Genomic DNA, 15,936 nt, shown 5'->3' with positions numbered 1-15,936 from the left:
AAAAAAAGATCTAGTTTCACAACATGACAAGACAAAAGAAATGCAGCTGCTGGGTCGGCACAGAGAGCTCAGTAAAACAGCCCCCCCCCCCCAACACATACATGGAAGGTATGTTGGAAACCGTTAACAATGACTTTGACCAAGGTACCACTGCTTTCCCATGTAATAGGCTACTCTAGAGTTGAAATGTCAATATTCTGTTAAGATGTGAGTAAGCGCTACCAGCTCCCCTCCCAAGTTTAAGTGTGGAAGAGTGAGGGAGAGTGGTGCATTTGCCTGTATTTCACATTGCTTAGACTCAATATTGGTCAGTATTTAAGGGTTTCATTGTATTTCTTGTTTTAGCATTCTGAGTTGATACGAGACCCCACACTACTGCTAGACCCACACTGTATCTGCTGGTACACGATGAAAGCCAGAGCCAACCTGGTTGTCTTTTAGTGCCACCTCATGGCCAAAATCTATTTCCTCAATCCCATTGGCATGGTGTTATTTCAGTTAGACTAATCGCTGGTTTGATTTGCATTGAGAGAGGATTTTATGGAAAGTATCCCATGCCTATCTCTATGTATGGTGAAGGGTATGTGATGATGGGGGGGTATTTTAATTCCAAAGGCCAAGGGAACCTTTTGGGAATTTACCATAGGGGTATGTATACTTATGCCCCCTCTATTGTAAGGAAGAACATTTATTTATTTACAATACATTATTCATTCACAAAGAAAATTGGTGTCCTTAAAGGTTGGATTTTACCTCATTTTTTTAATTAAGGTATTAAGAGACATTTTCAAAACATTATCCCTCTTTTTAGTCAACTTAAGCATGGGCATGTAAACTTATGAGCACCACTGTACCTACCGGGTTTTCTCGCCGAGCCCATGTACAGCAGAAGACCTTCCTACAAAGGTTTGGAGGCCTACAACCAGATGGTGTGGGGATGGGTGAGGGAGACGCAGGACCATGTCATCAACGACCGTTGTGTTGTGGATGCCAAAGTAAGTAATGCAACAACATCTTTAATCAACCTAACCTAACTGAATGATAGCATCGCCATACTCAAGGTATAGCCAAGTGATTCTCAATAGTTGTTTTTTTCATTTCAAAGACCCCCAGTTTGCTATATACATTGTTCACTATCTGAGTTAGTTTCCAAGTATTTTAGAAAAGAGAAACTATTTTGTTATCCTTAGAGTCTTATATTTGGCTTACTTATCTTTTATTCAGGTACTCCATTCTAAATCCATCCGAGAAACACCCCTCCAGCCCTGTAGAAGTTTGGTCATAAACTCGGAGCCCACTGCACATGCATGAGAGACATGCACACATGTTGCTGCAGTATTGTTGCTCATTGAAGAAACAGTGAAGTTTAGGGACAGTGACGCAACAGAAGGCATATCTGCTGTTGCCTACTGCACTGTCAAAGGTGGAATTCAGGGAATGCCGGAAGATTGACTTCACTGTAACAAAGAGATCACAAGTAAAAGAGTTGACAAGATGAACTATGCTGCTCATGGAAAGTCACTTGAGGAACAAAGTGCTGGTGATTTTTCAACAACTGGATCAAAGTCTGCTATTTCGTCCCTGATTGAGCCTTACTCTGACAGTTTTGTCCCCAAAGTGATTGGAGAAAACGTCCCTCCTGTGCTGACTCATTTGCAAAAGGATGAAGCAGTTCCCATGGACTATAGTGATCTATTGTCCATGTGCAAAGATGTTGACATTTCAGTATCAGAGGAGCAAGCACAGGCAGTTGAGGCCGCCATAAGGGATCAAGATTCCTCTAAACTGGTTTCCATTTCGTGCTGGTGGAATTACAGCATCTAAAATCAAAACTGCATGTTGCACTGATCCAAAACAACCATCACAGAGCTTCATCAAAAGTGGGTGTTATCCTGAGTCATACAAAGTCACATCAAAAGCCACTAGCTGGGGACGTAATCACGAGAAATTTGCATGTGAATCTCATGAAAATGTGAAAGTACACGACACAGGTTTCTATAGAAATCCAAGTGTGCCATTCTTGGGTGCTTCTCCCAATGGCTTTGTTTCTTCTGATTGTTGTATTGTCAGTGACGTGAAATGTCCATTCTGTGTGAAAAGTGACAAGTTAGACAGTGTAACATAGTTGAAGGACAGTGAAGGGAATCGGACACTTAAATTTAACCGCCAGTATTTCTAGTGCAAACTGGAATCTACCTATGCTGTTTGGACAGAAAAGGATTTGCTTGTTGAGCAAATGTTATTTGATGAAGAGTCCTGGGGAATGATATGCCAGAAAAGCAAGAACATTTGACACAGCCATTAGCAGTGTTACACAAGGCTTTCATCTCCCATGGCCACGGTGTCCTCGCAACCTGAATCACATGATTCTCATTGTGCTGCAGGTGCCAGTGGCCAATATGCAACCTGGGGCCTCATTTATAAAACCTGATACACAAGAAAAAGTTGCGTGAAGCAGTGAAATTTGTGGTTGCAACATTCCACGCAAAAGTCAGGATTTTTAAGACTCTCCATGCGTAAAAATGGGCCTAGTTTTCCGCAACCTTTTGACCATGTGTGTGATGGTGCATAACGCTCCCAAGGCCTTGTAGACTGTGTTTTAGTGACCTCAAATGTTATGAAATATCTCATGGATGAAGTACTCTTGATGCAGAGCACACAGTCTGCATCCAAACACCTGTACCACCTAACCCTTGTGTGGCGTTAATATTTTTGTTACACGGCCAATGTTCCTGGGTCTGTTACAGTCATGGAAGGGAGGACCCAAATGCAGAGATACGACATGCAGGCAGGAGGGCGTTTGACTAGAAAGCCCAAACTTCACAGGGATAAAAAAACTCCAAAAAGTAAAAAAATACTAGGAAGGTCAAATGGAAAACAGGAGAACACAAGGGAAAAAATACCTCAGTAAAGGGACCAAAAATGGGAAACATGAGCGGACAAACTGTTGAAAAGCACACAACGCACAAAATGATCTGACAAGAGACAACGGGCGCACAGAGACTAAATACACTGGGTAATGAGATCACGAGAGACAGGTGACACAAGGGCTGGGAAACAGGTGGAAGACATCAGGTAATCGCAGGGGCGGGGAAACACAGGAAGTAAAACTAAAGACAAGACAACACAGAAAACCAGAAGGGAGCACAAGACAGAAACTACAACACAAGACCGGGGAGGACACTAGGACACAAGCACAAGGAGACAAGACAGAACCAAAATACCCAAACCATAACCGGGTCTGGTGGACCCACCATGTTATTAGACTTTGACCCTTGTATGATGTTGGGGTCTGGTAAAAAGAAAAACTATGGTGTTTATAATTTCTTCTAACTCAAACTCATTGGCTTTGGCTCATTTTCTGTAAAGAACATAAAAAATAACTTATTTTCAAGGACGGCACTTGGTACACCCCCGACACATAATTATTACATATGAGGTGTTCAGGTCTACCGGATCCGAGTGTGATGATTGTGTCCTGCTCCTAACTGTGTGTGTGTGTGTGTGTGCGTGCAATTTGTGTGTGGAAATGTTGTCTTTCTGCACCTGCTATTATGCTATTATTACCACACAAAATTACAAAGTTGTTACATTTCAAGCACTTTCACCTGTTCTGATTGAGTTCTAAGAAATAAGCACCAATAGTGATCCACAATCTTTTCTATTTTTATTTTACCTTTTTTATAATTGGATTTCCTTGTTTTCTCACAAAAACTTAAAAAATGATCATTTGATCATGAATTTGATCTAAATCGCAAACATGAACCATATCATTGGTAATCGAGCTAAAGTAAACATCTGTTAAGTATTTTTACATAAATTGTTATGTCTTTATTGATTTAAACCTAATGTTGTCCTCGGGTCAAATTGACCTGTTTTCCTAATTTAGTGTTCTTTTTAATAACCCAGAATAACTTGATAGATTCCACACAACGCTCTTTGGCAAGCACCATACTCTACTTTCATTCATTTTAAGGGGGGCCTATCTAAGTTCATAGAATTTGCAGAAAAAAAATGGAAGTGGTTTTGAACTAGTATTGAGTAAAAGTTGACATATTCCAGTCTGTGATTATCCATCAACATCCATTCCTTTAATTTTGGTCTAAATAATTCCTAATTTCTTCTTTTCTAACTCAAACATTAGCTATAATTTCCTATACATGAGGTTTATTGACCATAAACTCGAAAATAACTGTAAAACTAAAGTTCATAAGTTAGTGTTACGTAGTGTTAAACGTCCAAAAAAAAGTGAGAGACATTGAAAAAAGGGGAACAAAAGCGAAAAGGGACAAACAAAGTTTACAAAAAGTTAAAGACGTCAGTAAAAAGCGTCAACAAAAGACAACACAAGGGTTAATTAAAAAAAAGAAGATCTACAGTGGAGAATTCTGCGTGGAATTGTTACTGGGAATCCTTTGTTTTCTCTCATCAGATCCGGATGATGATGGGTTTTGGGTTCATGAAACTCTCTCCCTCACTTTCTCTCTCTCCCTAGATTATCCTCCTCTCTCCTCTCTTCCCTTGGGGCGCGTGCCAGTGGCTTGGGGGGGGGTCCCAAAAACCTTCTGCTACTTCCCTCTCTGTGTGTCCTGTCACATCTCGCTTGGACCTATGTGAATTGGTATCATTCCGTCCTAGCTGTGTTGCACCTTTTTCCGAAGGTGCAGTCTACGTAATAGAGCCCGCCAGCCCGCTGTCTGCAGTCGTGCATGTGAACTGCACCAGACAGACGTCCGCAGCCTCAGTGTCCCGCAGTGAAAGCCAGCTCCTGAACACACCCTGCTGCAGCAGAGCACCCACACAGGCACCGACAGCACCCCCGGCTGTAGGCTACACCCCTGACCGAGCAGATTCAAAGAGACGACTAGAGCTGCTGGAACCCAGCGGAGGTAAGATCATCTGTTCATTTTGTCCCGCAGGAGGGACAAGGACAAGTAGGACGCGGACCGGTAGCCTAATGTGGGACAGCTGGCGGAGTGGCATTTAAAAACAGCGCCGAAGAAGCGAAAACGTCAGCTTTCATCACAATAGTTTGTGGACTCAGTGCTGAGGAAAGAACATCAGTAGAGGACTATCCAAAAAAAACAAAAAAAAACAGGCAGGTGTCCTCCACGGAACAGCCCGGTTTTGCCGCGGCTCCTGGCGCTGTGCCAGATTCCACTGCGGTCCCATCAGTCTCTGCTGCGGACCACAGAACCAGCTGTCCTCGCGATTTTAACTAGCCTACACTGAACGCTCTGCGTCTTTATAGAGTTTATAGAAATGGATGTTCAAAAACAGTGCTTATGGATGCCGCTGTCTATAATAATGATAAAAAATAAAAAGATCTGGAATTCTCCCATGTTTCTACAATAGCCTGCTCGGCCGATGGAGATGATGGAGGAGCACTGTAATCTCTCCTCAGGAACAGGAGAGGAGCCCTGCTGTTAGTTTTGCTGACTCATGGCTGTTGAAATTGAAAGTCAGCCTCCTGGGTTGGTTAAGGTGGACAATATATTTTTAGATCAATGCTGAGACAATTTGATGTTATTTATAGTGTCAAATCCTAACAGAAGTTATCTCAGGACACTTTTCATATAGCCTATAGACCACACTATTACGAATGTAATAATAAATAATAAATTATTATGAATTTAGAGACCCAACGCTCCCCCATGAGCAAGCCCTTATTAGCAGCAACCACAAAAATAACATTAATAACTATAAAAAAAAAGAATAGAAATGAGACTACTAATAATAAGATTAGCAGTAGGATAGATATATAGAATATAATGATATTAATGTATGCAACAAAAAGCATGGCAGCAGGCGCAACCACGATCCAGGTGTCACCATGAAATAACTATCTGCATATTAAACAAACCACACGTGATAAAGATGGAGTTTAGCTGTACATACATCTGGTTGGTTTGTCAAATATATGTTATGGTTTATTAGATAACATAACTGATTATCGTTACCCAGAGCTGAAATTTGATATTAACAACTTAACCTTAAAATCATGATCCATACAGAAAATGACATTATAGACATCAACCCAACTCCTGTTAAATCATACACTGGGCTATCCAAAGTTAATTATAGTTATTTAAAAAAAAAAAAAAACATGTTAAATGAATACATATTTTTGTTGTATCTCTTTTTGGTGTTGTAATTTATAGACGTCCCTAAGCACTCGTCTCCAATCCATCGTTTTATGAGTACATAACCTGTTTGTACTACTGTAGAAGTTTTGTATCATTTTGGGCATTTTAAGTGGGGTAATTTTTTTTTTTTTTTGAACAAAGACTTTATTTTATCAGATCAATATTCAAAATCAATGATCAATACAATAAGTCAGAAAACAACAATTACCAATACAACCATATGAACAGTTGAACAACAACAACCAAACAAGTTGGCGAGCTGGAAATCCGAAATTTTTTACATGGGGGATGAAATAAAGGCAAAATCTTTCTCGAGTGACTTATATTTTTATCTTAACAGAGATATATGGTAAGTCTACCTATAAAGTATGTATATGTGTGTTTACATTGATCTTATTTACTACAATATTAATTGGAAATATGTCTTCAAAGGATTCCATCTTTTCTCAAATAGACCAGTGGACAAGTTTAATTTTGCTGTTATTTTCTCCATCGTATAAACGTTCATAGCTTCTTTCCATTGATTTACAGTAGGGGGTAAAGTTTATACCAACATACTGTTATCATTTTTTTGGCTACGAGAACAAGGATACCAAATAGGTATTGTTCTTCTTTACTAAATTATTTGGGGGAATTCCAGAACAAAGATCCGGGGGTTCCAATCAATATAAGTGTGTAAGATATTTGAAATTTCCTCTCTAATTCCCTCCCAGAATTTCTTAATCTTTGGGCAATCCCAAAAGACATGAGTATGATCTCCAACTAGTCCGCATTGTCTCCAGCACAAATTTGATTTAGTTTGATCAAATTTGGAAATAATATACGGGTTTTGAAATATCTAACGATTATTTTCCAATAGAATTCTTTCCATGTTTGGGGTAATTTTTAAGTGGGGTAATTTTTAAGTGGGGTAATTTACGAGATACACACTTGGTTCCATTAGCATCTTCAATAAGCTAATCACGCTAACTCGCCCGTTGTTTGACCCAGGTGAAAAAAGCTTCTGGGGGGTTGTTTGGCTCGAGATCGTGGTGCAAAGGACCCCAATAAACGCAATATTAAGTCTTAACTAATTGTTAATAACCGTTAACTAAGATGTCTATTTCACTATTAGTTAATACGGTAAAGAGCCTGGACAAACTGTTAGTAACAGTTAACTAAGACGTCTGTTTGACAAACTGTTAATTTGGGCTGCACAATGAATCAAATTTTAATCATGATCACAATTTTGGCTTTCCACGATTAAATTTGCGGCATCAAGTGATATTCTAAATGCGTCATTTTGTTAATAGAACCCTCCGGATTTTTTATTTTTTTTTATTTTTTGCAAAGCCAATCTACCGCTCCGTAAACCACAGTCTGTCACCGCAGAGGACAGAGTAACGTGAGGAAAATTCCACAACAGATAGCAGTCGGTCATACATCGGTCACAAGGTTTACCAATTTACCAATTTTGCGGATCCGCTCCGGAACGGCGGCGGAGTCATTAGGTTTCTATGCCGGATGCCGGAGAGCTCCGCTACAATCCAGCACAGGGCTGATTGGGTGGGACAGGAAGTCAAGCACAGAAACACAATAAAACATCTGGTTCATTTTCCAAATAAAATATATCGTGAGGGGAGTGTTATGAAGGAGGAAATGGATCCTTGGTTTGAGTTGGTTGTTTTTGGTGAAGATAAGGAGTTGGGTTTTTGGTAGGGTTAAGGTCCAGGTTTCTGTTTCAGGGATGCATGTCTGGAGTTTTTTTGGCAGCCAGTGGGATTGATGTTGAGTGTGTCCAATGTCAACAATTGTGAGATTTGTCCTTTGGTGGGACGGGGATAGTAGAGTTCAGAAATATAGATGAGAAAAAGAAGGGGACTGAGTACTACACCTTGCGGGACGGCGGCTTGAGGAGTGAAAAAAGCGAATAGTGAAGACCTTGATTGTAATATACGTGATATGTAAGGAAACTGGAAATTACGTTGTATAGATGGGAAGTGGTATTTGTAGTTTTTTTTGTCCTGTAGTTTGTGGAGTAGTCCATTGTGTGTCCACATTTTATCAAAAGCCTTTTCTATGTAAAGAAAACAACAACAAAAAACTGCTAGGGTGAATTCTTTCTTTTATTTTGACAGGATATTGTTTGTGGTGGATCTGTTTCTGCAGGAACCAGCTTGTTGAATGCCCAGGAGTCCCGTGTTTTCTGTGTGTTGTGTGAGACGTGCAGTGATGGTGCGTTCAAAAACTTTTCCAATGTGACTAAAAAGGCTGATGGGTCTGTAGTTAATGAGGTGTTTAGGATCTTTTCCGGGTTTATGGATCATTGTGACTATGGCTGTTTCCCAGGGCAAGGAACTGTAATCAGGATGGTGTCTATCTTGTCTTGTCTGGGTGCATTGTTTTTCATTTTTTTCAGGTGAATTTTGATTTCATGGGCTGTTTCAGTTGTTCCTCTGATAGGGGGGGGGGGATGTGTTGTTTTTCTTCAGTTTGGCTCACCACTACCCACTGGAACAGGTGGTAGGTACGATTGGTTGAGGCTCGGTTAGGAGAAGGGGAGCGGGGGAAGGAACGGGCAGCTTGAGAAGTTGCTGTTTCGTTTGTTTGAGGGTATTTTATTTGATTATGTTTTGGTGCTGTTTTGTTATGAATACACAAATTTTGCACTGTAAAAGCCTCCTCTCCGGTCTTCAAGCATAATGAATTTTTTTGGGGAAACAAGTGCTCTTCAAGAAATATCCACAGACAATGAAGTTTTAAATTGTTTAAGACTGACTGAGCACCGTGTTCTTGTGGAACATATAACGGTGGATGCCCACCCAGCATTAGCATAGCTATCATTAGCACGGCAGCACCCCATAACAGCCTGACTCATAAAATATACGGCTACTATCAGAACCCGTAAGGGGGTTTAAAATGCGACCTGTATTATAAATGTTTTTGCCCACCATAGGCTACTCTTCAGCTCAATAAGTAAGTTAACTCTCCTAAGGCCTTCTTCGGCCAATCTCCTCTGGATCGTGCTGGATCTGCGATTTCTTGGCCTGATAGAGCATAAAGCTAGGCAGCATATTGCCTGGAATATCCAGAGGTGGGAGTCCAGCACCTGGGCTTGTGGTACCAGCGGTAACGTTGACTTCTTGGACTTGGACATCTTCCACACGAACACCAAGTCTTAAACAATTTAAAACATTGTTGTCTATGGACTGTATATTTCTTGAAGAGCACTTACACGGCCGAGTATTTCCAAAAATTCTTCGCCAAAATAGTGTCTGCTAATAAACCATGTTGATCAATTTGATCTGCTGATAATAGCATGCTATCTCGGAGCCAGCCGATGTCTTCCATTATGTCCACTCTCACTTTGCAAGCCTTTTTTTGTCCACGGCTCTGTTCTGAATGTGAGAAATAGCCAAGCCACCTGATTTGCATAAAAGACTTGGAAATTAATAGAGAGGGAAATCAATAAATGTGGCATTGGGAAATAAAAGTCCACGTAAATAAATAAATGCGGATTTATGAAATAAAAGTCTCTTGAAATCAATATATGTGGACTTATGAAATAAAAGTACAGGGAAATAAGTAAAAGAAAAACCTTTCAATATATTTAGTAAACCAATTGATTAATTTATAAATGCATATTTACATTTATTTAATAATGGATTTATTGCATCATTTATTTATTTCGTGATGTATTCATTCATTTAATATTGACTAAAATGGCACTCCATACTCCCCTCTCTGCTCACTCAGCAAAAATGTCATTGCAAATATTGTTTTTAATCTCTCACAGATTTTATATCCATTTCACGATGCATTGTTACATCCCTACTCAATCCTTTTCTACCTCATTTTATTCCTCCATCAGCAGCAGGATGGCTCTTAATGACAAGGACCCGGTGGTTGCCGTGGGCACCCTCTCCCCGGGCCAGCTGCAGTCCCACCTCAAGATGGAGCCCAAGACTCTGGGGGTGAGCCGGAGCATTCAGAGTTTGTTAACCAAATGATTTACCACACAGTGGTGCTCACAAGTTTACACACCCATGCTAAAGTTGACTAAAAAGAAGAATAAAAAAACATCTTTTGGAAATTTTTCTTAGTGCCTAAATTAAAAAAAAAGGAAAAATTCAACCTTTTAACCAATTTTCTTTGTGAATGAATGAGATATAGTAAATTAATAAATGTTCTTCCCTAAAATGCAGAGAGCATAAGTATACACACCCCTATGTTAAATTCCCATAGAGGCAGGCAGATTTTTATTATTAAAGGCCAGTTATTTCATTGATCCTCACATACCCTTCACCATACATAGAGACTGGCATGGTTTTATTTCAGTTAGACTAATAGCTTGTTTGATTGGCATTGAGAGATGATTTTATGGAAAGTATCCCATGCCAATCTGTATCGGGAAGGGTATGTGATGATGGGGGGAGGGGGGGGGGTATTTTATTCCAAAGACCAGGGACTTTATCAATGCATAGTATCCAGGGTGGGGGGGGGGGGGGGGGGGGGGGAGGATTATGGGGGGGGGGGGGGGGGGGGGGCGGGGAAGGGGGGGGGGGGGGGGGGAAAGGGGGGGGTGGGGGGGGGGGGGTGATCCTTAAAATAACTGGCCTTTAATAATAAAAATCTGCCTGCCTCTATGGGAATTTAATATAGGGGTGTGTGTACTTATGCCCCCTGCATTTTAAGGGAGAACAGTTATTTATTTACAATACATTTTTCATTCACAAAGAAAATTGGTGTCCATAAAAGTTTTGATTTTTCTTTTTTTTTATTATTATTAAGGCATTAAGATCTATTTCCAAAACATGATTATTTTAATCATCTTTTTAGTCAACTTAAGCATGGGCATATAACCTTATGAGCGCCACTGGATGTCCTGTCAGTAGTGATTCAAACTCACATATGCATGCATACATGCGTCCCTGGCTTTCTATGGGACACATCATGCTATGATTAGGACTCACGGGTATAACAAAGAAACAAATTGAGATGAAGTATCTGCCTGGTTTTGGGATTTGATTTAAAGGGATATTTTTGTGCATTTTTCCAAAAAAGGGAGTTTCTAACTATTTGCCATTAGGGGTGCAACGGTAAGATTTTTAAAGTACAACAACATCACGGTATACTGTATTACAAAATTATAATAATAATAATAATAATAATATAAGAAATTAAAATAAAAGGTTTGTTTTGGTTGAATGCCTTGTCATAATTGAAACCATTTCTTTGAATGTCAGTATGCAAAATAAGTTTCTCTTTTGAAAATAAATACTAAACGTTTTTCAATACCTTAAATAAGCTAATTGCATGATAACTTTATTTTTTTTGTGCACGTTATACCCTAAAACCGGCATATCGCTACAACCCTATTTTCCATACATATGTGCTGTATTTATATAGCGCTTTTCCAGTCTTAACAACTGCTCAAAGCGCTTTTACATCTACAGGAAACATTCACCATTCACACACATTCATACACTGTGGCCGGGGCTGCCGTACAAGGTGCCACCTGCTCATCAGATAAACACTCACACACATTCACACTCCGATGCGCAGCACCGGGGGCAACTCGGGGTTCAGTGTCTTGCCCAACGACACTTCGACAATGACTGCAGGGGCAGGGATCGAACCACCAACCTTCCGATTGGCAGGCAACCGCTCTACCACCTGTAGGACGTAACATGCTGATCAGCTTGTCTACCTGCTCTCTACCCCGCCTCCCAGGCCATCCAGATCGTCATCGGGGCTTTGATTCTCTGTCTGAGTGCCTCTGTGCTCCAGATCCACGAGGTCCACTTTACGGGAGATGTGGCCCTCTTCCTGATCGTTGTCATACAGGTCGGTTAGAGGCCACTGAATGAAATGTTTTGCTTTCATAATTTTTGTCAGCACTCTATTAAGATACAACTTATTCAAATCCAACCCCCAATTCCTCCTGCGTTGTCTAAGCCAGTTGTATTGTAACCCACTAGGTGACCTTGTCTGGGTCAGTGTTGGTCCACAGTGGAAGGAAACCTACTCTTTTTTGGGTAAGTAAACACATCACACACACAATAGGCTAGATTAATTCAGTAGTGATTTAGCCATTCACCATACAACAAACTATAACACGTAGACCAGGGGGACATTAAATACATTTTTCCAAGGGCCAGAATGTTTCTAAGCAGACACTCCGGGGGCCGGACTTTCAAATCAAATAAAATTAAGTGTATGTAATATGCCTATTCATGTGCAATATTTTCACTTTCGTACTGACTTAATGCTATATTTTTTGTATTAGTGTGAGCAAAACAAGGAAACTCCATAATAATAACTGTTTCTTTAACTGGAAAAAGATCTCAGACTGGGAGACAGTTCACTGAGGAGTGATGGTAGAAGTCTGAGATTGGTGGTTGTAGAATGCTGCGTCCTGATTGGTGGAAAATGCTTGCAGAAAGAAAGGCCTGTTGTCAGGGAAAAATGTCACTGTCAAAGATGTTGAAGTGAAAAGTTGATGTGGAAAACAGCAACTCTATTGAAGAATGGACTGATGTCTTTGCAAAGAAACAATGCGGTTGCAAAATAACACAACCAGCATCATCATCACGTATGAAGGACGTGAACATGACGATCGCGTCATTCACATGCATGTTACAGTGGCTTCAGGAAGTTTACACACCCACGCTAAAGTTGAATAAAAAGAGGAAGAAAGAAACATTGATCTTAATGCCTTAATTCAAAACATTTATGGAATTCCAACCTTTTAAGGACACCAATTTTCTTTGTGAATGAATAATGTATTGTAAATAAATAAAGGTACTTCTTTAAAATGCAGAGAGCATAAGTATACAGAACCCTATGTTAAATTTCCATAGAGGCAGGCAGATTTTTATTATTAAAGGCCAGTTATTTCATTGATCCAGGATACTATGCATCCTGATAAAGTTCCCTTGTCCAGGGACACGATTTCCTAAAATCAATCAAAATAATGGGACCACTTCAAGAACTGCTGTGAGACCGGGCTGCAGATTTAATGTTTTATTTGTTTAAAAAAAAGAAATTCAGGTACATTGTCTCAGACATGTGTAGCTACTAAATACATGATTGGAGAATAGCCATGATGTTTAATGTTTCATTCATTTTTTTTATTTATTTTTATTCATTCATTCATTAAAGTTTCAGTTTAGTTTTACTTTTCCTCAACGGTTTTAGTTTTCATTTTGTTTCGGTTGACTAAAAATATTTTTCACCGCTTCATTTCGTTTCACAGTAACCCTGGTGTCATTACATAATTGTACCTGAGCCCCTACTGTGATCATGTGCAGGTTAAATGTGTCCTGGTCCTGCACCTCATCAGTGCTGCGTTTGCCACTGCTGCCCTGGGTCTGATGTCCAAACACCTGCCCTACCGCCAGGACTCGTACCACTGTGAACACTGCCGCAGGCTGGAGCTACATGCCGTGGTAATCTCTTCGAAACCTACACACTAAGGCCAGAGCACGCATAAAATGCAGGAGATTTGGGGTTTAACTGTCATAAAACAAAAAAAAATAGCTACTACTGTAACAAAGCTTATTTCTGTTGTGAACATCTAGTCAAGTCATGTTACAGTCTGATTAAGACTGACATCCACAGCACACTACATCTCCAAGATTAACCTGGGTGACTATTACTAATTAGTAATTGAAATGAACTAGCCTGTGATCAGTGTTTAGGTTTGCCATCTGCGTTGTTGATCTTTGGAAGATACGAGTCTTGCCTGGTGCAAGACTGAAACAATGTTTGCATGACAGTAATATATTCCGAACCAAAGAAACCCTCTCAGGTTATGCTGCCACTTTATTTTAATCAAACTAGAAACAAGTTTCCACAGTCAAGCATGAAAGAGAAGTGGCTGCTGTTGAGCTGCTGTTACATCACAGAAATTTACTGGCCACTGTGATGTGTTGAAAAAGGTTAAGGTATAGCTTATAACTTTCCAAGATAGCAAATAGTCCTTAAACTAGTGTGGTCATTCTGGTCGTTTGGTGATTCACAAAGCATTGGAGGGAGAACAGAAGAGGTAACAACAGAAGAGGGACAAGTTAGGGACACTGGCTGCTGCTTGTTAAGTTCACAGCTAGTAATACTAGTATAGTAGACAGTATATTAATAACTGATTTAATAGCTGGGCAGTGACACTGTTCATAGAGGGGATTTGTTCAACCACAGTACTGCTGTGCATTCCGAATGTAAGTTATGACTATAACTATGGATCTGTGAGACCCTTCTAAGAACGGAGACGCCGTTATTGATTGGTCAGCAGGCGGTGCTTTTACACCGGTTGATGTCTATTCTTCAATATAACCTGCTCCCGACCAGGTTAGGTGTTTAACATAAGTTTCCATGGCGATTTAACCCGGTAACAAGCGATCCACCGCTGTGATAAACAAAACCCCGGGTTGAACCTGGAGTTACCTCGTTAACACCAAATCTTGCTTCGTAGTACAGGTCTCTGGCGTCAAGCTGATCCCTGTGATAAAGGAACACCTGGATCTTCATCTCCAGCACCCTGGCATGAAGATCACGTGTTTTACTGACCCAAAGGTGCTGGGGAAAAGATGGAGCCAATCCGCCAAAGCTAGAGGATGCCATGAAATTTGTCAACAGTGTTATGGATACATTTTTTCGTAGCTTAAAATGTGTTTTTATGTTCAGAATCAGATTTATCAGAATCAGAATCAGAATCAGCTTTATTCGCAGGTATGAGGGCACATACGAGGAATTAAACTTCGGTTGGAGCAAGCCTCCATTATGTTCATTATGGTTTTTGGTAAATAACATCTGCAACAATAACACTCTTATCTACAATAACACCTGCAGCAATTACAGCCTGATGGACTCTCTGAGCACCCGTAGGGCACAGCCATTACTCCTAGTACAGGCCCGGTCTGCAGATTGAATGTAACTGATGTGAGAAGGTTTACTGTTGTATAGTTTTACTTTAAAATATATTGATATTTGCACTGCTTTCGTCTTTAATACTGACTGAAAATGTTAGATTTCACATTCAAATCTGTAAAATTCAAAGAACAAGCTAAAGCAAACATTAATACTACACTCTTTTGACAAGGGATTGAAGTCAAGGTTAAATAGAAAATGAAAATACTCCCGAATACTTTAATCTTCTGACCATTCACTAAAGACATTGTCTTGAGAAAAATCAAAAGACCAAATAATTATGCAGTCTATGTGTATTTTCTTTTCTGATTAAAAATAACAAGGGAACCTCACACCCAGCACCAGACCATGAGACGCTACAGTAACCCGAGAAGCTGGAGCTGTTAACTAATACTTTGTTAAACGTCAAAATCACTACAACTGATAAATGACAGCTTTGAAGAATGTGCTTCTACTCTGAAGTAAATTTAGTCGGATGCATTTTATATTACAAAATGATTACCACTACACAAGCAACCGTTTTGACAAATTAAAGTAAAATCTTACAATGTACATGCACACTTAAATGAAAAGAACTAATGTGGTGGACCTTGATTTTCCCAGGCTTACACAGACACAAACAAAAGAAACCTTTTGACTTTGGGCTGTTTTGACGTTTTAAATTGTTCACAAATGCTTTTCAGGTATTTGTAAATTAGTGTATCATATGGGGTGACAGTTTTTTTATTTTTTATTTGTGGAACTTGTTTGTTTGCCTCTTTTTTTTAGATTTGAAAATTTCTTTTGTCAGTTTACAAGTCTCAGTTTTTTGTATTTGTGGAATGTCTTTTATATGTACAGATTACAAATTAAATTTACACACACACACACACACACACACACA

General features: G+C 39.8%; 2 protein-coding genes across 5 annotated transcripts in view; both read left to right on the top strand.

Moving 5' to 3' along the window:
* sema4ab (sema domain, immunoglobulin domain (Ig), transmembrane domain (TM) and short cytoplasmic domain, (semaphorin) 4Ab) overlaps window positions 1-15,936 on the top strand; it is a 42,642-nt gene that overhangs the window by 26,240 nt on the left and 466 nt on the right. Inside the window, exon 16 of the transcript XR_004335051.1 lies at window positions 15,340-15,936. This exon is cut by the window's right edge and continues 466 nt beyond it. The gene's annotated coding sequence lies outside the window, so the exon portion shown is untranslated. The remainder of the gene's footprint in view (window positions 1-15,339) is intronic.
* Window positions 4,553-15,936, top strand: part of si:dkey-81h8.1 (uncharacterized) — a 20,170-nt gene continuing 8,786 nt past the window's right edge. For 2 of the 4 annotated variants that reach the window (XM_032536261.1, XM_032536259.1), the window contains exons 1-5: window positions 4,568-4,889; window positions 9,997-10,099; window positions 11,859-11,972; window positions 12,107-12,163; window positions 13,439-13,576. In XM_032536261.1, coding sequence (XP_032392152.1) covers window positions 10,004-10,099; window positions 11,859-11,972; window positions 12,107-12,163; window positions 13,439-13,576 — 405 coding nt within the window. In that variant the 5' untranslated portion in view covers window positions 4,568-4,889; window positions 9,997-10,003. Of the gene's footprint in view, window positions 4,890-9,996; window positions 10,100-11,858; window positions 11,973-12,106; window positions 12,164-13,438; window positions 13,577-15,936 lie in introns of all 4 variants that reach the window. The other 2 variants (XM_032536262.1, XM_032536260.1) reach the window with 2 other exon arrangements.

This window comes from Etheostoma spectabile, chromosome 14, assembly GCF_008692095.1.
Source record: "Etheostoma spectabile isolate EspeVRDwgs_2016 chromosome 14, UIUC_Espe_1.0, whole genome shotgun sequence".
NCBI lineage: Eukaryota > Metazoa > Chordata > Actinopteri > Perciformes > Percidae > Etheostoma > Etheostoma spectabile.
The sequence above is the reverse complement of the archived record's forward strand: the minus strand, read 5'-3'. Positions and strand labels throughout refer to the sequence as shown.